Source organism: Schistocerca nitens, chromosome 10, assembly GCF_023898315.1.
Source record: "Schistocerca nitens isolate TAMUIC-IGC-003100 chromosome 10, iqSchNite1.1, whole genome shotgun sequence".
Taxonomy (NCBI): Eukaryota; Metazoa; Arthropoda; class Insecta; order Orthoptera; family Acrididae; genus Schistocerca; species Schistocerca nitens.
The window spans coordinates 170440059-170466401 of NC_064623.1; the positions used below are offsets into that span (position 1 = coordinate 170440059).

Sequence of the window (26343 nt, forward strand, 5' to 3'; positions counted from 1 at the left end):
ATGTACTTGGTTCTCGCCAACCGTCTGGTCATAATTTAGGTTACTTTCTTTGGTCTCAGTATTTCTTCACAGTAACTATTCCTTCCTTCATTCCCTTTTTAGTTTTCTACATCTTTCATTTTCTTACCTGTCTTTATTTTGCCATCTCCCTCCACCTATATCATATTTAATTAGCTTTCCGCTCGTGCACAGTGTTCTAGAAGTAATCTCTGCCTTGCATATCACCCTACCTTCCACCTGTAAACTCTCTGGTTTTCAAATCTTGTTCAGTACAGTCTTTCCTTCTCATCCTTTCCGGGAAGTCTCCTCTGACCCAGGGTTCTGGGTGACTTTTCTGAACTCTGCCCCTTTCCCTAAACCTCAGCAGTCCTTTTACTTCACCTCTCTTCCTTTCCCTTCAACCATAGTGCTAGAAGAAGGAGCCACTGACTCTGAAAGTTTACATACATAATAGCTTTTATATATGTGTTCTCCTGCTGCCACTTGGTGATGTTCTTCATCAATGCAATTAAATTATATTTTCAAAAACCGATTATTTTTGTTGATATAGCAGAATACGTTTCTTTGTTCCAGTGGCACTGGAAGCAAACCTGCAGACTTCCCACAGCAGCCTCTGTATAACCCCAATTATTTCGGTCAGCCATCAGGCACCAGTAAATTGGCACACGAGGCCAGATATCCTGGCTACCAACAGGCCTACCCAGGATATCTAAACTATCCAGCTGGATACCCCAGGTCTCCTGGAGATTATGGAGGCCACGGAGGCTACCCGTCATCGTCAGATGGAAGCACTTACGATGGGCACCAACAAGTGTACACTGGCTCTCCAGGCTTCGTCCATTATCCGAGCAACAGATACTCTGGTGGTGGCTCACAGTGGAGTCCTCCTGGATACACGTCCAGCTACAGTATGATGCCAGGCCTCGATGGTATCTACAGTGCCAGTGGCAGCCGTTTCTCGACAAGCTACCATTCCAGCCCGTTTGGACTCTCAAAGAATTTTTTTAGGCCAAGCTTCCCAACCGTCATCTTGCCAATACCACAGTGAGTACAGCTTAGGCCATCATTTTATTTTCATTAGAATTTTTCATCCAGGAAAAACCCAGGAATTTTTTAGGATTCTGAGTATTTTTCATTGTTTTAGTTTTCAGATAAATTTTTGTAGTTTTGACTGGTAAGAACTGGTACTTTAACAAAGAATACGTCAGAAATAAAACATAAAAATGTAGTTGTGAAGAAAATGTGCCATTTGAAAAACAAAACACTGTGCAAACACAGACGAATCTGTCGAAGGCTTTAGGATGGAGACTATGCAGTACTTTGTAACAATAAAACTGCTTTTGATGAGCATGATGTCACAATCGTTTACATTTCTAACAGTTCGCAGGAAACTACTGTAAATGGTGGTTTCAGAAATGTTATTCTCAAAGTAAATTTCCTTTTACACAAGATGAATTATGTTATGTGTGACAATGAGTGATGAATTTCTTAAATCATGGAGAGCTTAACACTTTGAGGACCAGTCGCTTAGGAAAATTTTGGGGCTAGAAAACCAGCCATTTATGCCATTATTTAAAATTTTACTGGCACATTTGTGCTTGATATATTATAAAGGGTTATACACACTAAAATTATTGTATGTGCAAGCTTAGCTTTTCTTGTCACTGTGCTGTATGTATATTAATTTAAACCATTACCTTTTCCTATTTGTGTGATGGGGCTACTTCAGTCATGTTGTTGCTGGCTGACTCATCATGTTTGTGTCCTATACTCTGCTGTCATTGACTGGTGAGATCATGTGACTTGAGCAGTGACTGGCTGACAAAAGAGCAGTGCAATTTTGATTTCAGTGCTTCAGAAGTAACCATGCTGTATTTAGAGGAATCAATATTTATGCTTCTGTAATACAAAAATATGCAGTATACATGTTGCCACACATTCCAAAATGAGTGTTTCTTTTTTATTTTTTTTTTATTTCATTTCCTAAAATGCTGAGAAGTTCTACACTGGTGTATAAAACCTTTACCTTTCAGAGGATTGATAAATTTGGGTATAGAATGTTTTCACCTTGGGAAAAAGTGTATTTTCAAGTGGGAAATCTGGGAGTTTTTTTTTTCTTGTCCGTGTGTACCTTGTGAAAAGAACCCACACTGGTCACTCATATATGGTGGGCTGGTACCACCTGATCATGTGATACTCTTATCTCTGACAGAAGTCAGGATAAAATTCTTGATTTTTGATTCTTGTGTTTCACAAGAATGATGTTTTCTAAATCCGTGTTGGCTGTGTGTCAGTAGACCATTTCTTTGAGGTAATTCATAATGAGATTTTCACTCTGCAGCGGAGTGTGCGCTGATGAAACTTCCTGGCAGATTAAAACTGTGTGCCGGACCGAGACTCGAACTCGGGACCTTTGCCTTTGCGGGCAAGTGCTCTACCAACTGAGCTACCCAAGTACGACTCACGCCCCATCCTCACAGCTTTCCTTCTGCCAGTATCTCATCTCATAATGTTCGAACGCAATATATGTTCCAAACTCCTGCTCCATATTGATGTTAATGGTATGGGCCTGGAATTTAGTGGATTACTCCTACTACCTTTCTTGAATATTGGTGTGACCTGTCAAACTTTACAGTCTGTGGGTATGGATCTTTCATCGAGCGGTGGTTGTATATGTTTGTTGAGTATGGAGCTATGGCATCAGCATACTCTGAAAGGAACCTAACAGGAATACAGCCTGGACCAGAAGACTTGTTTTTATTAAGTAATTTAATCAGCTTCACTACTCTGAGGATATCTACTTCTACATTACTCATGTTGGCAGCTGTTCTTGATTTGAATTTTGGAGTATTTACTTTGTCTTCTTTTGTGAAAGCATTTCAGAAGGCTGTGTTTAGTAACTCTGCTTTGGCAGCACTGTCTTTGATAGTATCTCCATTGCTATGACACAGAAAAGGTGTTGATTGTGTCTTGCTGCTAGCATGCTTCACATATAACCAGAATCTCTTTGGATTTTCTGCCAGGTTTCGAGTCAAAGTTTTGTTGTGGAAACTATTATAAGCGTCTCACATTGAGTTCACGCAAAATTTTGAGCTTCTGTGAAAGATCGCCAGTCTTGGAGATTTTGCGTCTGTTTAAATTTGGCATGTTATTTTCGTTGTTTCTGCAACAGCGTTCCGACCCGTTTTGTGTACCAAGGAGGATCAGCTCCGTCATTTGTTAATTTATGTGGAATAAATCTCTGTTACCGGTGATATTATTTCTTTGAACTTGAGATACATCTAGTCTAAACTTATATTGTTAATTTGGAAAGAGCAGAGATCGTCTCTCAGGAAGGCATCAAGTGAATTTTTATCTGCTTTTCTGAATACATATATTTTTCTTTTATTTTTGTAGGATTTGGGGGTTGCAATATTTAATCTCACCATGACAACCCTGTGAACACTAATCCCTGTATCCATTTTGATGCTCCTTATTATGCAGTTGGCCAATGTAGGATGACAGCTAAAAACATGGGGAGCATGTCTCCACATGTAAATTGTCACGGCACACCTCAGTTCACCAAGGGATAGGGACACATCATGCAAGGAATGGAACATTCTGCAGCAGTAAGGCTAACGTTTGTAAGGTTTTCTACCTGATCGCCACAACTGGGGAAATGTTGCTGGTCGAAGGTTGCTAGAGGGGAGTAAAGCATCCAGTCAGCCTTGCAGAAGAATAGGTCCAAATGGGAATAGGTGTGCGAGGAGTCTGAAAGGAACGTGGATGCTCCTGTGTTACGGCAGAGGAGGTTAAGGTGATTGAGAAGGTCAGCCAAGAGGGCACCTCATGAGCAGGTTCTGGGAGACCCCAAAGGGGATAGTGTGCATTAAAGTCACCAAGCAGCAGAAAGGGGTGAGGCCCAAAAAGCTGAAGGAAGTCTTCCCTGGTGACACTGAATGATGGAGGCAAAAGGTCAAGTTAGAAAGGAAAATACAGGCTACAACAGTCTGTAATTATAACGTCATCCCAGATGGAATGCCATCCTCGAAGATCAAAGCAGACTGGGAAGAAATCCGAGAGCTGAAAGCAGACCAGGAAGAAATGCAAGAGCTCAAAGCGTCATGAGGACGCAATTTTGTTTCCTGGAGGCAGAGAAGAAGCAGACGCTCGAATTCTAAGACCAGCCATAAGTCCTCTTTGTGTGACTGAAGGCCACGAATGTTCCATTGAAGGAGAGTCCTAACAAGGACAGGGGAAGAAGAGAAAAAATGAGAGGGTGTCACCTTGATGGCTGCTGAATGCCAGACTTCGAACACTCACTGTTACAGAGCTAAGTGGCTGGAGGATACTGCTCCGTGAGATCTGTAAAGGTGTCAGCAGTCTCTCTTTGTCAATTCATGATGTCCAGGATAGAAAAACACTTGGTGGTACGCTCCGGCAACACGGAGGTCAGCCGGGCGAGAGTGTCATATGGTGACACCACTGAAGAGGATCTCTGAGAGTCAGGGAAGAAGACTTTGACTTCTTGGAGCCTTTCTGGTTGGCAGAGGAAGACTCACATGTTTGTTGGTTGGAGGGACATACGAAGTCTTTGTGGGTGTATTCCCCCTGTCCTTTCTGGCCTGTCGGTTGTGTAACAGGTGACTTCAACCCATTAGGCAAAAGTTTGGTGGCTTGTTGCACAGCCAGAGGAGGAGACGGGGATTCTATCGTGACACGGGCAATTGAACAATCACAATGCTGAATTTGAGGTTGCATGTCTTCGTGGCCGTGTCCTTTGGGGAGTGGGATGTAGTAAGAGCAATACTGTAAGTGTCAGATGGTAGAATACAGGGTTTCTAACTAGTGAACAACTTGTGAGCAACCGGTTAAGGCACTTTTTCCTTCACCCAGACCACCTGGACAGCCCACGCATCGAGATACGTGGGAGAATCTCAGTAGGAGGTGGCATGGTCGTCATTGCAGTTGATACAGCTGGGAGAAGGAGATGGGCATTCAGTTGTGGTTGGAAAGATGACACTGGTAGCAGCACATTAGGTTTGAAATGTACAGTTGGACTGTGATAACTTCATGGCCTGCTTTGATCTTTGACAGAAGCACCACTCTATCACACATTAGGTTTGAAATGTACGGTTGGACTGTGATAACTTCATGGCCTGCTTTGATCTTTGACAGAAGCACCACTCTATCAAAGGTGAGAAGAGTGTGTATGGGCACTAAGGATACATCTATCTTTCTCATCACCTGATGGACTGCAATGACACTGTGGTCAAAGAGATATGTTTGGATTTATGCCTCGGTCAGACCATTGAGCTGCCTAATGTAGATAACACCACAGGAAGAATTCAGTGTTCAATGGGCCTCGACACGGGCAGGATAACCTTGGAGGAGTGAATCTGCTATTATTTGTTGTGATTGAGAATCGGAAGTAGACTCCAAAAGCAAAGTGCCATTTTGTATACAAGAGCGGGTTTTCACAGGGCCAGCAATTGTGTGAACACCTTTCTGAATAATAAACGGATTCGCCGTAGCAAAGGACTGATCGTCTTCAGTAAGTGAAACCACGAGGAACTGTGGTGCAGCTGGGAGGGTCTTTGAATTGTTAGCCTCATTCCGTTTGTGTTTGGTAGATGTTGACTGTGAAGAAGATGATTGGCACATTGTGATAAAATCCTTCACGATTGCCAGCGTCTCTGATGGCACTCTCGTTCCAACTGGGGACACCCCTCAGAAGTGGGTGCACCTGCCTTAGGTGATTGTTCAAACCTCAGGTCATACCTCCCGAACACCTTATAGAGGGACCAGTCAGCAATTTGGGAAGATAGCAGCTCAGGCAACCACCCCTCCCTGAGCCTGGCATGTACCAGGGGGTATGTGCGAACCTTGCATGTCAACCCGGGACTGGGAATTACGCGTTACCCAGTCACCTGATATGTGTCAGACGTGTGGGCAGGCCTTCAGGAGTGCACAGGGAGGAAGAAGAAAAAGAGGAACCTAAAATGCTGAAGGTTAGGAGAAGGGGAACAAAGAAAGAAAAAAAGGAATGAAAAACGATGGAGAAACTGTTCAGATATTGGCTACTAAGTATGCAGAACACATTTCCAAAAACATCCCAGACATTTTCCCTGAGGGAGGGAAAAAGAATAGCAAGATGATAGACATGCAGCATGGAAGGGGAAAAAAGGCTGGGGCCCCATGGTAGCCAAGCATGAACCCACCAAAGAGCGGCAAGCTCTCTGACGGGATGGTTTACCTTTTGCAGCCATTGATCATGGTGTAAGGACAGTGGTCATAAAGAGATGCTGACTGACTAGGAGAGGATATGAGTGTCATGCCTTGTCAGTGACAATTGCTTTCAGACCTGACAGGAATTGCTTCTGTCAGACAATGTAGCTTCATCTCAACCAGTTACTGAGCAGACACTTTGAATGGAACTGCATGCATTGGATATTTGGAGTTGTGTAACTCATAAATGCCACTGCTCATAATGACGATAAAGCAAAAAATCTTCAATGAACCAATCAACATAGATCTTGGACAGTAACTGTCTACAGGCTTGTAATGTGGTTGTAAATGTCACTGAGTTACATTGTTGTTTCTTCTCTGCTGATGAAAGGCATCCACTGTACTGATGGCTCGCTGAGGCATTTAACGGACATCGTGTCAAAGGAATAATTCAGGCTGGAGATGGTTCTGTGATTTGCAGGGGATGATGTTCAGAACATGACTCTGGTCTACATAGTTCGTAATAACTGGTGGAAAGTCATTGAGTGATTTCTGGTGTTCCCCATGGTAATGTTACAGACCCTCTTCTGTCCCTCATCTACATAAATGACTTAGGAAACAATCTGAGCAGGTGTCTTGGGTTGTTTGCAGATGACGCTGTCATTTATTGTCTAGCAAAGTCATCAGAAGATCAAAACAAAATGCAAAACGTTTTAGAAAAGATACATGTATGGAGCGAAAATTGGTGATTTACCCTAAATAATAAAAAGTGAAGGGTCATCCACATGAGTGCTAAAAGGAATCCATTAAACTCTGGTTACACGATAAATCAGTCAAATCTAAAGGTTGTAAATTCAATTAAATAACTAGGAATTATAATTACAAACAACTTAAATTGGAAAGAACATGTAGGAAATATTGTGGTGAAGGCATACAAAGACTGCTTTTTCCTGTCATAACACTTAAAAAATGTAACCGCTCTACTAAAGAGACTACCTACACTACGCTTGTCTGTCTTCCTGTGGAGTACAGCTTCATGGTCTGGGGTCCTTACCAGATAGGACTGATGGGAATACTTCAAGAAAGTTTAAAGACAAGCACCATATTTTGTATTATTGTGAAATAAGGGAGAGAGTGTCACAGGCAATATACGGGATTTGGGTTGGACATCATTAAAGCAAAGGCATTTTTTGTTGTGATGGAATCTTCTCATGAAATTTCAATCACCAGTTTTCTCCTCTGAATGCAAAAAATTTCGTTGAGCTGACCTACATAGGGAGAAATGATCATCACAATAAAATATGGGAACTCAGAGCTCACATGGAAAGACATAGTTGTTTATTTTTTCTCTGCGCTGTTCAAGAGTGGAATAACAGAGAATTATTGTGAAGGTGGTTCAATGAAACACCTGCCAGGCATTTAACTATGATTTGCAGAGTATCGATGTGGATGTAGATGTACCCATTCCTATCACTGTGAACATGAATAAGTATGTTATTTCAACATTCTCAGTGTCCAAGTGTCACTCTTTCTACTACGTCACTATAATGAGTATCCCGTCGGCATTACCATCCTCAAGGATGTGCACAGGACTGCACATATACGAGGGCAGTTCAATAAGTAATGCAACACATTTTTTTTCTCGGCCAATTTTGGTTGAAAAAACCGGAAATTTCTTGTGGAATATTTTCAAACATTCCCGCTTCGTCTCGTATAGTTTCATTGACTTCCGACAGGTGGCAGCGCTGTACGGAGCTGTTAAAATGGCGTCTGAAACGGATGTGCGTTGCAAACAACGGGCAGTGATCGAGTTTCTTTTGGCGGAAAACCAGGGCATCTCAGATATTCATAGGGGCTTGCAGAATGTCTACGGTGATCTGGCAGTGGACAAAAGCACGGTGAGTCGTTGGGCAAAGCGTGTGTCACCATCGCCGCAAGGTCAAGCGAGACTGTCTGATCTCCCGCGTGCGGGCCAGCCGTGCACAGCTGTGACTCCTGCAATGGCGGAGCGTGCGAACACACTCGTTCGAGATGATCGACGGATCACTGTCAAACAACTCAGTGCTCAACTTGACATCTCTGTTGGTAGTGCTGTCACAATTGTTCACCAGTTGGGATATTCAAAGGTTTGTTTCCGCTGGGTCCCTCGTTGTCTAACCGAACACCATAAAGAGCAAAGGAGAACCATCTGTGCGGAATTGCTTGCTCGTCATGTGGCTGAGGGTGACAATTTCTTGTCAAAGATTGTTACAGGCGATGAAACATGGGTTCATCACTTCGAACCTGAAACAAAACGGCAATCAATGGAGTGGCGCCACACCCACTCCCCTACCGAGAAAAAGTTTAAAGCCATACCCTCAGCCGGTAAAGTCATGGTTACAGTCTTCTGGGATGCTGAAGGGGTTATTTTGTTCGATGTCCTTCCCCATGATCAAACGATCAACTCTGAAGTGTATTGTGCTACTCTTCAGAAATTGAAGAAACGACTTCAGCGTGTTCGTAGGCACAAAAATCAGAACGAACTTCTCCTTCTTCATGACAACGCAAGACCTCACACAAGTCTTCACACCCGAGAGGAGCTCACAAAACTTCAGTGGACTGTTCTTCCTCATGCACCCTACAGCCCCGATCTCGCACCGTCGGATTTCCATATGTTTGGCCCAATGAAGGACGCAATCCGTGGGATGCACTACGTGGATGATGAAGAAGTTATTGATGCAGTACGACGTTGGCTCCGACATCGACCAGTGGAATGGTACCGTGCAGGCATACAGGCCCTCATTTCAAGGTGGCGTAAGGCCGTAGCATTGAATGGAGATTATGTTGAAAAATAGTGTTGTGTAGCTAAAAGATTGGGGAATAACCTGGTGTATTTCAATGCTGAATAAAACAACCCCTGTTTCAGAAAAAAAAAATGTGTTGCATTACTTATTGAACTGCCCTCGTACATTCTTAATTTGATGAACACTCAGGCACCCTACCACAGCTCATCTTTCATGCTAAATTATCCAATTTTATTTCCATGCAGAATGTGTGGAACTATTTTGATGAGGGGGTGAAACATAACAATCAACATTCCATTGATTAGGTAACTCTACAGGAGCTCATCGTCAATGAGTGGCTTTGACTGTATACGGCATACGTGAAGTGTCTTCAGCACTCTCATCTTTACCAAATTGAGGGCATTGTCGAGGCTAGAAAATTCTTCGGGGGACTAATTCTTTGTCCGTGTACTTACATCTGCTGTCACAATTTCTGTATCTCTAACAACACACAGTAACTTGGTACCCTAAAGTCATCATTAAAGGGGGTGAGTTAGCGAACTCTGACATCATGCTCTTTGCGCTTTGTGACATCACATCCTGCTGTTTCACTTTGAGGAGCCACTTCGTCATGAGAAAAACAAAATAAGTTCTGCAAATATTTCAGTAATGTGCCATGTCAAACAACCAATATAAAGTTTTGCGGATTTTGTGTTCAGAAAATTCCAGAACTTTGTCCACAAAATTTTTCTACATTATATATTCTCCTCCACAATTGATACATCACTTCCAGTGCTGTTTCCACTTCCAGAAGCAGTCTTGGTATGCCTCTTGCCGGATTGTATGGTGCACCATCTGCGAATTTTCTTTTATCTCGTGTTTCATTGCAAATCATCGTCCTTTCAATGGGGTTTTCAACAGTGGAAATAAAAAAAGGTCCTCAGGGGCCAGGTCTTGAGAGTACAGAGGATGAGGCAGCACAAGGATTTCGTTTTTTGTGCAAGAGTCATGCACCAACCGGGATGAATGTGCAGGTGCGTTATTGTGATGCGAGAACCATGAACTCTCTCATCACATTTCAGGCCATTTCCTTCTCACATTTTCTCGCAGGCGTCGCAACGCGTCCCGATAGTACCATCAATTAACAGTTTGTCCCTGTGGTAGGAATTCATGATGAATCAATCCTCCAAAGTCAAAGAAAATTGTCAGTATAGCTTTGACATTTGACCTGACCTGACCTGACAAGCTTTTTTGGTCGTGGAGAACCTTTCCCGACTCATTGTGAAGATTGAATCTTGGTCTCAACATCATAACCGTAGACCTACATCTCATCACCAGTTATGATTCTCTTATAGATCATCTCATTTTCATCTGCACAATCCAAGAGCTCTTCACAGAATGCAAATCGAAGATCTTTCTCTTCTTGACTCATGATCCGTGGGACGAACTATGCTGCAACACGAGGCATTCCATGATGCTGTGTCAGGGTTTCATGAAATGATTGAACTGAAATGTTACAATTTTCTACACTCTCTTGGACAGTCAGTCGTTGATTGGAGTGCACAATTTCGTTGTCGTTCCTGACATGAGCATCGGTAGACGTTGAAGGGTGTCCTGAACGAGGATCATATTTAACTTCTGTCAGGCCATTTTTAAACCATTTGAACCATTCATAACACTGCATACAGCTTAAGCACGCATCGTCATAGGCTTTCTACATCATTTGGTGTGTCTCTGTAAAGGTTTTCTTGAGTTTCACGCAAAATTTAATCCAGACGCGTTGTTCCTGTAACTCTGTCATCTTGAAATTCACAAACTGCAATGCAGTGTTCTACTTAATACAGCACTGAATAATAACTAACAGACATATGACAATGAAACTTCTGGCAGTTACACATTAAACCCAGGCATGTGCAGGAATGCCAACTGCATTTCGCTGCAACACACCATTGGCACAAAATTAGGAATCTTCTGGAATTTCTTGAACAGACCTCGTATACTGTTTCTAAGCACGCACACATTGGATGTCTAAAGAATGAATCATTATTGTACAATTTCTTGTAATAAAGTGATGGGAAATGTCATATTGATGGTTAAGGAATAGTTCATATGTAGTAATTTTCGTGTTATAATGTCTGTGTTACGAAAGTAAACCATTATGAGGCAACATCCCATTGAAGGTCACGAAAACATGTCTTTCTTATTAGGAGCTGTTATAATTAAATGTCAGTTAATAATACATCAGTGATTAAATCCTTCAGAAGACCGTAACATAAATACTAGGTTGCTAGAAGCAATGCATCAGTGTAGTGTAGTTCTCTGACCCGCTTCATTATGGAACTGAGGATGGTTAGGTAGAGATTTTTTTTTGTGTTTTTTGAAACATAGTGGGACTTTCCTGAAATTAATAAAAATAATTGCTGTAGTATTTGATGTTATGTAAATATAAGTGTGCTCTCTGTCAGGAGTGAGTTTGTTCGATTTGCTGATCTTCTATATGATGATGTCCTTGCTGACTGGACATATGTCTTTCATTTACATAATATTATACGTTTAAAAATACTAAGTTTTTATTTATGTTTACCACAGACAGAACAACATGACTAGCCTGTGGTCAGAAAGGAAATGTGTGTTCTATTTGAGCTAACATAGGAACTCTATGCCCTACCATTTTCATGAACAAACTATATGGTTTGCAAGCAAAAAAAAACTGACAACTGCTGCTGGAGAATGCTGAGAGTGCAATGTCTTGTTAACCAGCTAGTGCAGTGTGCCAACAACACTATGTTGTGTGACATTGGATTTCCTGTCTGCGTGCATGTCAGTGTCAGCTACCTCGTCCCATGCACTGACGGCTTAACTTGCTACTTTCAGGGGTTGTAACAAGGATCCCCACACATTTGAAACTACAGATTCATTTCACAGAAAGTAGGAGGGTGTTGGGAGAGGTAAGGAAGTCACTTGGGGCCCAGGTGTAGAGCGACCAATTAGGTTTTGTACTGGTGTACGCAGATTCACCTCTGTCCCTTTAAATTGTCGGTACTTGTATTTGCTTCCCTTCACTTGTGTCTGATTGTCTCCTTCACGTTCCCTCAACTCTTGTGCTCTTTCTCCCTCAAAGAAGCGACCTACACTTCCAAACGTTAGTAATAATGTTTTATTTACAATGAATCCTTCACTCTGCAGCCAGGAGTACACTGTTTTAGAACTCCCAATTAGATTGAAACTGTTTGTCGGTCTGGTACTCAAACCAAACTTCGCCTTTGTAGTGTTTTTACCAAGTGATCTATCCTGGTGTGGCTGACAGCCTGGGGTTCTGGGGTCAAGACCCAGTCACGTAGAAGGTTTTAATGCACCAGGAAGTTTCGAAACAGAATGCATTCTGCTGTAAAGTTAAAAGTATTACGTTGAAAGCGACCTCTATTCTAGACTGTGGCTTAACCACCTCTCAATGGTAGATTTTCTTTCAGGAACACTAATGGTGGGAGACATCCAGGAGAACTTTTGTGAAGATTTGAAAGTAGGTAATCAGTATGGGCAGAACTGGTTTATTTAATCACTGAAACACACACTACTAATGAAACTTCCTCGCGGATTAAAACTGTGTGCCAGACCGACTCGAACTCGGGACTTTTGCCTTTCACGGGCAAGTGCTCTACCAACTGAGCTACCCAAGCATGACTCACGCCCTGTCCTCACAGCTTTACTTCTGCCAGTATCTCGTCTCCTACCTTCCAAACTTCACTGAAGTTCTTCTGCGAACCTTGCAGAACTAGCACTTCTGGAAGAAAGGATATTGCGGAGACATGGCTTAGCCACAGCCTAGGGGATGTTTCCAGAATGAGATTTTCACTCTGCAGCAGAGTGTGCACTGATATGAAACTTCCTGGTGGATTAAAACTACCAGTGGTAGAGCACTTGCCCGCGAAAGGCAAAGGTCACGAGTTCGAGTCTTGGTCCGGCACACAGTTTTAATCCACCAGGAAGTTTCATATCAGCACACATTCCACTGCAGAGTGAAAATCTCATTCTGGGAACACACTATGTTTTGTTGTGAACTGGTCTTCTGGTTTCTGACCATCATCATACAACTTAAGATTGTTTTCTAGTGTAATTGGATAGATAAAACAATCTGCTCAGTAAATTGTGGCAGGAAAACACACAAATAAAATATATTAAAGTTTGCAAGCTTTCGAAGCCAGTGGCTCCTTCTTCTGACAGAAGGGTTGAAGCGGAAGGAACAGGGGTGAAAGAAAAAGGCTGGTGAGATTTAGGAAAAGGGGTAGAATTTGGATAAGTCACCCAGAACTCTGTGTCACCAGATGGGATGAGAAGGAAAGACTGATTGTTGGGGAGTGCACTGGAGAGGATTTGTAAACCTAAGAGCTTAAAAGTTGAAGATAGGATAATATACAAGAAAGAGTGTACTGTCAAAACATCACCCACGAATTAAAAAGAGCAAAAAGTTAAGTGCATTATTTGTGATAGAGGTGAGAGGAGGCGATGAAAAATAGATATGTCAGAAAATGAAAGATGTAGAGAACCAAAAGGGAGTGAAGAAAGGAATAGTTACTGTGAAGAAATGCTGAGACTGAAGAAATTCACATAAATTGAGACCAAGTGTGTGGAGGGAACCGAGGACATGTTGTAGCGCCAGTTCCCACCTACGGAGTTTTGAGAAACTGGTGTCTGGGGGGAGAATCCAGATGCCAGATGTGAAACAGGCTCCGAGGTCACGACTGTCATGTTGTAGAACATTCTGTGCAACAGGATATTGTATGTTGCCAGTGTACATCCTGTGCCTATGACCATTCATACTAACTGGTAACTTTGTGGTGGTCACGACAATGTAAAAGGTCATACAGTGTTTACATAACAGCTGATCTGCAACATTTGTTGTTCTACAAGTGGCTCTCCCTTTGACAGTATATGTTTTGCCAGTGACAGGGCTGGTACAGGTGTTGGCAGGAGGGTGCATAGGGCAAGTCTTATAATAGGGGTGGCCACAGGGGCAGGAGCCATTGGTAGGGAAATGGGTGCACAAGGAGCATATGATCTGACAAGGATATTGTGGGGATTGGGAGGGTGATGAAAAGCTATTCTAGGTGTGATGGGCAAAATCTCAGACATAATGGACCTCATTTCGTGGCACGATTTTAGGAAGTCATGGCCTTGTCGAAGCAGCTGCTTAATACATTCAGGACCAGGATAATACTGAGTGACAAGTGTTGTTCTATGAAGTTGTTTTCTAGTGGGATCAACCTTACCAGGATTGGATGAGGTGCCATGGGAAATCAGCAAAAAATGCTTATTTTTGATGATTTAAGATTGTTTTATCTATGTGTGTATATTTGTTTTGTCTGTACTGAGATTTGCGTCTTCTGCAGGTTAGTGTTGGTAAATTCATGTCTGCCTATGTATTTTACATATTTCAGAATGTCATTTTCCATATACAGTGGAACCTCGCATAGCAAGTATAATTCATTCTGGAATCTTACTTGTATTGCAAAACTCATTAAGGAATACAGTTTATCCAACATAAATTAATGTAAAATACAACAATATGTTCTGTGCATAAAAAGTACCAAAAGTTTTATTGATGCCATTTATTCAAAGAGAATTATACATGCAGTATTATGTACTTTATTATTCATGATACATAACTAATTCTTTTTTACTACGAAGTTATCTATAGTGCAACCAATTCCCATGCTTTCAGTATTTCTTTTATTCTGCCAGAAGGTTGCTGCTTTGCTGTTACTGCCTCCTCCTCTTCCTCCTCCTCTGAAGAATTCCTCTTCACAACTAATTGCTGTGAAACACACTGCTACTCCATAAACTCTTCAGTGGTCATTTCTTGGTTGTGATCTTCCACAAGCTTATTGATATCATTGTTATCCACTTGTAGTCCCTAGCTCTAAGCCAAAGACACCATCTTGATGACTACAGGCTCCACAGTTACAGATTAAAATGCCTCTGAGTCACATTTGGCAAAGCACGGGGCACAGCTTCCTGCATGCAGAAATGAGAGTTCTCTTGGTAACCCCTTCCCATGCCTTTTCAATCATCTTGGTGCTGGCAATGATGTTGAAGCGATTTTTCCCAAACTCCCTGAGAGTGAAATAGATGGCTTCAGTCAACTCAAAGCAATGCTCGAAGAGTGCTTTAGTGTAGAGCTTCTTAAAGTTAGAAATAATCTGCTGGTCCATAGGCTGGAGTAACGGAGTGGTGTTGGGAGGCAGAAGTCGGATCTTGATGAATTGAAACACTTCAAGGAATGGGCAGCAGCATTGTCCATAACAAGCAAGACATGGAGTGGCAGATTCATCTCAAGCAAATATTTTTTCATCAAAGGACCAAACAATTCATTGATCCAATCAGAAAAAGTATCACTGTGACACCCAAGCCTTGTTGTTTGACCTCCGCATCACATTTAATCTGCTCTTCTAGACTTAACACTTTTTGAATTATTGTGGAGTTTCTGAATGATAAACAAGCAGCAGGTTAATTTTCAAATTGTCATTTGCATTGGCACAGAGTAGTGGCGTGAGGCAGTTTTTCATTGGCTATGACTGTGCTGTGCATACTTGTCCGCTGTTGTAAAGGTACGCTTCAGCATCTTGTTCCAGAATAGACCCATCTCATCACTATTAAAAACCTATTGTGGCAGATAACCCTTAGAATCTATGAGCACCTTGAAGTTTCTGATGAAGTTTTCTGCTGCATTTGTGTCAGAGCTGGCTGCTTCGTTGTGCCTCACAATGCTCTTAAAGTTCTTGAACCACCCACCCTTAAACCATTCTTTGGCTGCTGATGATCCTGGCATCTGCTTAACGAGGTCGGTGAAAATCATTCTCACCTTCTCACAAATGGTGTTCTCATTAATAGCATCGCCTTGCAGTTGCCTTTCATTTATCATTTTAAGGAGCAACATCGGTCAGAATATGAAACTGAAGTCAGCAATGTTCATGTTTTTCAATGATTTTACGTTTCATTTCTAAGGTCATTTTCTTTCTCTTATGGTCGTCTTCTTGCATCTTTATCTTTGGGGACATTTCTATGAAGGTTATTAAAATTTACACTCAAAAAAACACTATGTGAACACAAGTTTAGAAAAACAAGCTGCACCTAAAATGGTAGCAGAAAGAATGCTAAACCCAGACTGCAGTACACACTAAAAATATTGTTCATATGCAGCTGGTGACAATGACAAGTGTTCATATTGTTGAATCTTTCTCCCACCACGCGCGAATGGCTGGTGACACCACACTCAATCATCATCACACATCATGTGGAACATCAATCGTTAAGTGATATTTTTTTTTTTTTTTAACTTGTTATGCGAATTGCACATTATGAGAGGTGCTCATTAACTGAGGTTCCACTGTATTCGTATTCATCTTTTGGATTTGCAGCTCTTGTATCTCCATATCACACAGTTAACTTTAAAATTAAATTTAACATACTAGTAAGTTAATTACATGCTCAGTAGATCATATTCAGTAAAGCATTGTGATGTGAAACATATCATCTGAGAAAACATACAATGTGTCCAGGAGGACTTGTCTACTCAATATTTCATATATAATAAGCCCAGTCTTCTCTAAAAGATGTAATGCAACACTAACTCAACATATTTGTTAAACCCATCTTTAAGAGAAATGTCAATAACTACCAACCTGTTTCAGTACTGATATCATTTTGCATAATTTTATAGAATAGTATCTCACATTAGCAGCAACAATATCATCAGCAAATCACAGTTCGAGTTTCAGAAGGGTCGCTCTTCTAAGAATGCCATTTGCATGTTCACACGCCAGATTTTACAAGCATTAAATAATAAAATAGTGCCGGTTGGCATTTTCTGAAACCTATCTATGCCATTTGACTGTATGAATTGTAGTATTTTCCTAGACAAATCGACATTTTATTGGATTGATTGTATAGTTAACCAACAGATAACTTCATACCTAACCAAAAGAGTACAGGAAGTTTTTCATAGCAATTCAACCAATATAGTATGAGGACATCATTCTGATTTGGCAGAAATCCTGTATGGGGTTCCCCAAGGCTCAATTTAGGTCTAATGCTCTTCCTCATGCACGTAAATGATCTTTTATGTAATATACAACAAGCAGAATTACTTCTGTTTGCACATGACACTAGTATTGTAATCTGTCCAAGCATATATACAGAAACAGAAGAAACGGTAAACAATGTCCTTAAAAGTATCATTGACTGATTTTCTGCAAATGGTCTCACTCTCAATATTAAAAAAACACAACATATTCAGTTCTGCACATCTAGGGGTACAACTCAGTGATACGTGTAACACGTCGTGAGGAAATAATAAATAGGATGGAAAATTCAACATTTTTTGTTTCCCATATTGATGAGAATTTAAATAGGAAAAAAGCACATCTTGGAACTCCTAAAACAACTTAGTTCAGCCATATTTGCACTTACAATCACAGAAAATCTTAGGGGCAGATATTAATTTGTGATGTGAATTTAAAACAACTCATTTCACATGATTAGAATCTGCTATGTAAAATGATCCATGGGACATGTAACTCACTAACTAACTAACTCTGCTTTTCAGCTATCACTACCCTTCAAGCATTCCACCGAAGACGACTTGGGGCTGTGACTGCTACATCCAGCATGCAACAGCAGTGTGCATGTACAGGCTGAAGGATAACTTAATACCGCCTTGTGTGGGTTTGTCAGTCACTGCAGTGTTCATCCAGTCAGAGGAAGTTGACTGGCTGTCTGTTGACGCATTCAGGTTAGTTCCTATTTTGTAGTAGGCTCCTACTTATTTTCAAATGACATGCTGTAGGTGAAACTGCATAGTTTTGGCCTGGAATGGGTGCTTCTTTCCTAAAGCTCTCTGTACCGCATAAAGTCACTCAGTGCCAAGCAACACCCTCTGCCTTCATTAGAGCTGTAAAAATGAGGACTAAATTTTGTACCATATGTATTTGGTATTGGTGAGACACATGCCCATTACAGGGTATTTGTTACTCATTATCTTCATTACTGAATGTCATTATGTACATAAGTGTTTTTTTTTATATTTATTGTGAGCTACCCTCTGTCGGAATGTAACTGTTGATAGGAATTTCTCTTTGCTTTATCTCCCTGGGAGGTGGGGGGGGGGGGGGGGGACCAACTGCTTCCTTCCTGCTGAGTAGTGCAATAAATCATCATAAAACAGAAATAATCTCTCCACTCAGCTGAAATTAATTTAATTTTACAGGTGAATTGAACATGTGTGTAGGTCAAACTAATTTATGTCAGATGCATACAGTTCCCACAGTTCAAATATGATGTTCGAAATCACAAGAAGACATAGCCTGTGAAACATACCTGGGAGTAAAGATTCAGAGGCTTATGAAAAGTGCTGACTCTGTCTGAGCTGTGCACATACTGCACACAGGAAATAAAGCATGGAAAGTGACGAAATGTATTTGGTACTGCATGTCACTGCCTACTTGGCCCACCAAAAATACAAAAATTGGAGGAATTAAAATTAAAAAAAAAATTAAACAATGGCAGCATGAACTTCATGCAGGGAAGAAAACTTATGAGTTACAAAACAGGAATTGTGACTCCCTGTCCAACAAGGATGGCTTGACATTCTAATAATTGTATATGAATGCGTTAAAGCGCTATTAAATTTTAATGATCACCGTAAGGCTAAAGGAAAGATGAAATCGCAAAAATCTAAGGTTGTGGGAATAGCCAGCACTGAAACGAACTATGATTTTTATTTAATTACATAATTTTGATTGGTGGACGTACCTGACCAAAATTCTGGCATGTTTTATTCTGGCGAATTTCACTGACAAAAAAGTATGTCACTGAACATCCTTCACAAAAGCGTCCTGCAAAGTTAACGAAATCTCAAAATCATTGTTAGCAACACTATTATTGCAAGACGTAATGGAGGTAGAGTATGTCAACGCATTGTTATTTCAAGAGACGCAACAATAAGTTTAGTTATGTAGCGAGTAGCAGAGCCAATGTCGCGGTGTACTGGTCGCAATAGGCCTCGAAACTCAATTGTTGGCGGTATAGGCACCACCTCAAATATTTAACGGGCTGGATACCAGGGATGCTCGGCCAGCTAACGCGGGCCGGTTTGCCGGCCCTCGCGGGCCGGTTTCGCCCCGCGGGCCGTAGTTTGGAGCATAATGTAGTAGGCCACTGTCGTGCACATCCTGTAAATCATTTTGAGCATTCTTGAAATGCATAAATATCAGTTTTTGTAACAAGTGCTTGTCCTCCCTTAAATATCCATATTTTTTCTTATGCACTACACAGTCTCATTGCTGTTGGCTTATTAAAGATCTGTTCATAATACTTTTTTTGCTATGCTGTTGGATTCTTACATGTATGTAATGGTGTCTAATACCTGCTCCTTGAACAGTGATTGTTCTTTACTATATTTCAATGGAGCCAGGAATTGTGACTCCCTGTCCAACAAGGATGGCTTGACATTCTAAGATTTACTGATGTCTCTTGATGAATGTTTGAAATCTTTGGATACAATAAGAAATTGTGGAGAATTACCACACCATGATGGTAAAGGTTAGGTTTTACTTGTAAATTCAAGGATTTACCAATCATATTATTTTTACAGCAACTTGTACAGAACTTCAGAAATGCCAGTTTCGGCAAACCTTATTGACTTTTTGTTGAATATGAGCATTGACATGTAACAGAAATGTATGGCAGCAGTACAAAATGTATTAAACATGGAAAAGGGGTTGACTCTTCAGAGGCAGATGTAAAAGTAGACTAAGCTATTGGACAGAGTCCTTGCTCAGATTCAGAGGCCTGGGCAAGGTTAGCTGACAATGAAAACAGTTACAACAGGAATGAGAAGAACATGGATGGTACTGACAATATGATGAGATACTGGTTCTCTCTTGGACACAAGAATATCAGCTGAAATGTGCCAAGAAGCAAGCTACACTGATTATAACAGATAAAGCATTAATCTATTCTTGAATGCATAGTGGTTTTGGATAAGATGAGACTACTTCTCTCTTACACTTTGTAATGGGACACCCTCCTCTAGCACTACCTTTGTTTTGTGTGCAAATAACCGATACCATGTGTACTATTGATTCTTCTATAGGTGAACATTATAAGAGCTATTTAACTGAATGAACTTCTTATGATTTTTGTATACGATGTGTTGTTTCGGGCTAAAATATGTAAAAAGAAATCAGTTCGTTAGTACTCTGTACGTACAGTTAAAATCACCCTTCTTTTAGAAATATTTGAAATTATGAAATATGTGGTATACTTAAAATTCCTATTATTAATTGCAAAATCTGGGAATAATTAGAAAAATTTATTTTAGGACTCATCATTTACAAAATAATGATGTATTTCACCGAAGATTCTTCTTGTGTCAAGAAAGTTTGTAAACTATTTTGCTATGTAAACTCTTTGGAATATTGTGAGTACCACAGAATGTAAGTAGTAGAGGGCATGCCTCTTCACTACAGGTGTTTTATTCAGCTACCTTCTGGATGTCAAGGACAGTATTCCAGTGAACATTTTCAAAAGCTTTCTTTTATCTACGAATGCTATGCATGTAGGTTTCCCTTTCATCAGTATGTCTTCTAAGATTAGTCAGAGGGTCAGAATATGTGCTCAGTATTTAGTAGGAGATGTAGATGTAAATTTACAGTCTTTTGTTATGAATAAAGCCAAATTTTCTTCCTACAGGTACGTTCCACATCTAGAGTACATAAACATGACGGACACAATGCTCATTTCACTGCCAAGGGACCTTTTTCACTCCACCCGTGACCTGAAGCATCTGTCGATTCAACGAAATCATGACTTGAGATCTTTGGACCGTGATGTCTTCAGGGATGCTAGCAAGCTTGAGGATGTTATTTTGGACCGCAATGACATCAATTCACTGGAACAAGATGTGTTCACACACTTGAAAAGTGTCCAGAGGCTGAACCTAGCCTACAATAAGATCAGGAGCCTGCCCAAGGATATCTTCAGAGATAATCGAGAACTACAGGAGCTGGTGTTGTCGGGGAACCCACTGCACTTTACCTCAGATACAGCAAGGTAAATTTGTATGTTACTTTCACAAGGTTTTAGACTTTTTAAAAATCGTGGAAAAGAATCATTAAAGGAGCTACTTACATTGGTGCCTTTTAAAAAGTATCAGATATCTATTTTCCATTAATAATGGGGAAATTCTGTGTGCAAAAGAGATGCAGTGGGAACTAAATTGTTGGAGAATTAAAGAGGGAGTATGAATATTAATATCACTACTCAGTGAGTCACACAGTCAACCAATTGCAAATAACTGTTTCATACATTGACCTAAGTTGTGACACCTGTAACGGTATCTTCATCAGAATGAAAGTTTTAGAAAATTAAGTCTGACAAAAGTATTAACCAAGATGATCGTTGTCACGGCATTCAAGGGTTACTTATGTAAAGTTAAATTGTTAGAAAGAAATAGTCAAAAGTTTGAGCATATATGCTCAAGTCAAAAATTAAACTTTAAATGTGAACATTTTTAGGTTAAGCTTTACCATGACTGTTACTGACATTAAATGAAACAACAAGTTTACTGTTACCAGTCACCATTTTATTTATTTCCACGACGCGTTTCGAAGGTTTAAACCTCCATCATCGGGTGGATTAACATTAGTAAGTATTACATTTGTGTGTGTGTGTTGTGTTACGATTTTGGAGGAACTTGTGGCGCTGCCTTCAGTGGTCACAGGTTCCTTTTGCTGTCTTAACACATCACATGTATACTGCCACATTTGCCTTCAGTGGTCACAGGTTCCTTTTGCTGTCATAACACATCACATGTATACTGTCACATTTGTAAAATGTGGCAGTATACATGTGATGTGTTAAGACAGCAAAAGGAACCTGTGACCACTGAAGGCAGCGCCACAAGTTCCTCCAAAATCGTAACACAACACACACACACAAATGTAATACTTACTAATGTTAATCCACCCGATGATGGAGGTTTAAACCTTCGAAACGCGTCGTGGAAATAAATAAAACGGTGACTGGTACAGTGAACTTGTTGTTTCATTTAATCAAAAATTAAAATTCAGCGCTTTCAAACCTTTGGTACTTATGCCTTGCTAGGAACATCAGACTGATCGGCCCAGTGGCTTACATTGCTGCCATGAAAACAATACGTGTTGCGCTGCCTGTCAAGTGTGGACAGTGACATGAGCCCATTTGAGGTGTTACAACAGAAGTAAATTAGTTAAACTACAAAATACAAAGGAAGTGAGTGTAATGTACTTTTGCAAATAGAAAAAAGTTGATCAAATGAAGTATTAACAGAGCCATATGTTAGGCTATACAAAAATTACCATTACATAAAACACAGGACATTATAGAATATTTATACAAACAGCTGGGCAATCCAAAATGAGATTTGAAGAAAAAGTTGTTTGGTAACTAGAGGTAGCAAAACATAGTAAAAAATAAAGGAATCAAAATTCTGGGAGTAGTGGATTAAAGCCATTGAAAAAAATGTTTGTTAATTGTAACTGTTCATTGAGGATGATGCCATTGTTCTTAGAAATATGCTTGAAAACCTTCATCTCTTTGAGTATGTCAAGCCTGTGACCTTTGTTTTCATATGCGGAATGGAAATTTCTTCAACACTTCTTGATTTGTGACCGGAAATTAACATATGATCAGCAAAGGTGGAATTATGTACATTAGTGCCAATTTTTCCCAATAAATTTTCCTTGTACTTAACACTGAAAGATATTCCAGTTTGTCCTATATAATAAATGGGACACATATTATAAGTGATTTTAACTCCTGAACTGAGTATAGGAGTAACTGTGGACTTGAGAGTGTGAATAAGATTTTTTTGCAAGTTATTGTTAGTGGAAAAGGTAACTTTGCATCCTTTTTTTTTTTTAACTAGAAGACAACAAATTCTATAGGAAATAGGTCTGAAAAATTGAATAAAAAAAACTTTCTTGTGCTCACTATTGTCAGAAACAGCTCTGATATCTAAAGTGGTCACTTTAGCATCAGTTTGCCCCGTGGAGGTCTCACAGACATTCTCAATCCACCACATGTTTTCATAGATGCATGCAACATATTGTCCTGGTTGGAGAGCAGACATTAATATGCCTCCTTCATTACTGTGACCCATTTTTGCTAGAAAAGATGAACAATCATTTGAAACTCTGGTGGCCTGAATTGTTGTTTCATCAATAGGTAAAAAGTGATGATTTTCTCTAGTGCCTGCTACAGTTTGTCGAAGTTTAAACCTCTCTTCTTGTGACACAATATTTTTTTCAATTTCATCTTTACTGACGAAAACAAATTTAATTCCATTAATGTTTTCAGAGCAGAAGTGAAACAGCTCTAGGGGAGTAAGAAATTGTCTATTAAGTGGCCATTGCAAGCTTGCCCATGCTGCTAACCGCTTTGTTGTACCTCCAATCCCATCACAAGGTGATTTCCCGTGACCAGTAGCAAAAAAATTCCATTCAGCTGTCATTCCAAACTCACTCTTATGATAGCACAAATTTAGGAAATTCTTGAAATTTTTATATTGAGCACTGGAGCCATCACTGAAATAATGAATGTGGGATATCTGTGCAAACCGTGCTTTTATATATTTGATGAGCTCCTTGATAAAAACGTGAACTGTAATAGTGCCATGCCGCAAACAATCACTGATACTGCAAAAACTTAAAGATTCTACTTTCCAGTTTTGACCAAAGTAGATATTAAATGGATGAATTGTTGGCTTTACTATTGTCCCAGTGGAAGCCTTGCACAGCATCCTGAATGATAAAAGAATAATTTTCTGCAAAATCCATTAGGACAACAAGCTCTTCGTCTTTCAGATGACATTTAAGGCCTTTAAGATGCAAGCTTTGATGCTTGGCAATGTAATGATGGCATGACAGACTCCATATTTTATTTTTTTACATCTTCAGTAAATTCATCCACTACCATTTGCTTCGTGTCCAGTGTGGCCCGATCAGTATGTATCCATTGCTTAAACACAATAACTTCCTGTGGCTCATGATCTAGGAAATAGCTGGCAATTTCAGATGCTATAGCTTCGGGCCCAGGACACCTTTCACAGCGATGTAGCATGCACTGTTTAGAGTTCAAACTGCAAACTGCCTTGCTGAGAATCTCCTTGTAATTTTCACGTATACCAGCTCCGCTAAGCACAAGCTTAACATTCTGGTGAATTGCACAGACGCAAACTGCATGCATTCCAGCTGATCCTACTGTTACACACCATTTGGATCTAAGTTCATAAAACTTTGAGAACCCTATTTCTGGACCATTTATATTCTTATAGATAACATACATTTCCCGTAAATTGCAAAGTAACAATCTTTTCTGCATGTATGTCTTTCTATCTAAAAGTCTAACTGAAATACTATCTTTTTTTCCAGGGCACACCCTACTATACTCATCATCTTAAAAAAAATTTCGCACTCTACTAGCAACTTCTGCTGGTAATTTCCTGCTTTGCCTATTTTCGGGAAGTGCCAGAATGCCCTTCTCTGCCTTAAGCTTCTGAGCATTCTTCACCATTCTTTTGGACAAGCCGAACTGAGCTGCTGTTTGTCTGACTGTCCAACTTACAGGTGCCAAGGTTAAAATTTGCATGTGTTCTTTATGAATTGCATTCTGCATCTTGGCTTTCAGTTGTCAGCAAATGTGCATAGTCGGCAGTTTCCTCATTCCTTAACTTCACTAGCATCTTCAATTTGTCGGTTTACTCCCATTGCATTTACAATTCTGTTTTTAATCACATTTTGAGCCTTTTGAATTTTCTTTTTCGCATACTGGGGATTATCTCTGTAGCTTACTGTTCTCTTCAGGGGTGAAATACCGATAGACAATAAGCTACTATTTAATTCTTCTTTTGGTGTAAAGTCCTCATCATAATGGGATGACGAGGCTGATAAAGCTTCGTCTAAGTGTTTATTTAAGGTAGTCCTGCAAGCTGGACAAATTCTCTAACCTGGCTTTATCTTATTAAGAAGCTGCTTCTTCAACATATCAGATGCCTTATTAGCTGTTTCAGTATCAAGAGTGCGAACTCCTGTCTTAACATTATGATTCACCTTCCCAAAAGGATTTGTTAAAAGAAAAGAAAAAATTCCTTGACGTCTATATTTATGTGCTGCTCCATGACTCTGCTGTCAATATCTTTATTCTTGGCTTGTATGTAACTTCTGTTTATTCTTTCAGTAAATGTGTTTTTTTTTTCATATCCAGGGTGTAATTACAAAGCTAATAAAATGTTTTCTTGCCTTTAAATAATATTTTTCATCAGGTTATGGGCCCAGTACACGTGTAAAGGCAAACAACATAGTTTAATTAAAACAATATTTGAAATGAGCCTATGTCTGTAACGAAACATGACTGCTAGCGGCGATTATAAGGTCAGCATTGATAAGCTTGAAGGACCTGATGACTGGGCCAAATGGAAATGGCATATTTCTATGGTGCTGCGTTCATACGGACTAGAAGATATTATTAACGGTACACGTGAATGTGTAGAGTTGCCGCAAGATGCGACAAGTGCACAAAAAGAAGTATATGTGGAATGGCACAAGGATGACGCAAAGGCAGCAAGTCTTATAGCAAGTGCACTAAGTAAACCTGTTGCAGAACTCGTCTTAATGTGCAAGAATGCTAAAGAAATCTGGGACAAATTACACGCCCGATTTGAACGCAGCAGTACTCAGCATTTGAATATGTTGATTGAAACGTTTTTCTGTATTAAACGTGATGAAATGGAAGATATTAGTGCACATGTGGCCAAACTGCAAAAGTTATTTGTGGACCTGAACGATGAATTAGCAAAACATGAAGAAAATACGCTATCTGAAAGAATCTTAAATGGTCGAATTTTGTCTACACTGGGAAAAGACTATGACAATTTTAAGGATCCCTGGGATACGATACCGACAGAAAAGCAAAGCTTGAATTTATTGATTGAAAAACTCTGTACTATTGAACTGCGTGAACAAGACATTAATGGAAGTGCAGCTTTTGTCGTTTCTGAAACAAGAAAACGGCAAACAAGTAATCAGCAAGTAAAGATGACGAAGTCACAATTAAAACAGAAGTTTCCGTGTAATATATGCAAACAATTAGGTCACTGGGCAGCAGAGTGTCACAGAACACTCGTGACAGCAATAAAAGAAAAGAGAAGAAGCGAGAAAGTGAAGACGCTGCATTTACTTCATACGCTATGGGTGTGTGTACCAGTAATCACAGTGACCCAAATACATGGTATTGCGACAGTGGCGCTACACATCATATCACTCCCAACAAACAGTATTTT

General features: G+C 40.1%; 1 protein-coding gene across 3 annotated transcripts in view; it reads left to right on the plus strand.

Annotated features, from left to right (window-relative positions):
• Window positions 1-26343, plus strand: part of LOC126210111 (uncharacterized) — a 136153-nt gene that overhangs the window by 56496 nt on the left and 53314 nt on the right. For all 3 annotated transcript variants that reach the window (XM_049939253.1, XM_049939254.1, XM_049939255.1), the window contains exons 3-5: window positions 574-1044; window positions 17572-17757; window positions 20718-21077. In XM_049939253.1, coding sequence (XP_049795210.1) covers window positions 574-1044; window positions 17572-17757; window positions 20718-21077 — 1017 coding nt within the window. The remainder of the gene's footprint in view (window positions 1-573; window positions 1045-17571; window positions 17758-20717; window positions 21078-26343) is intronic.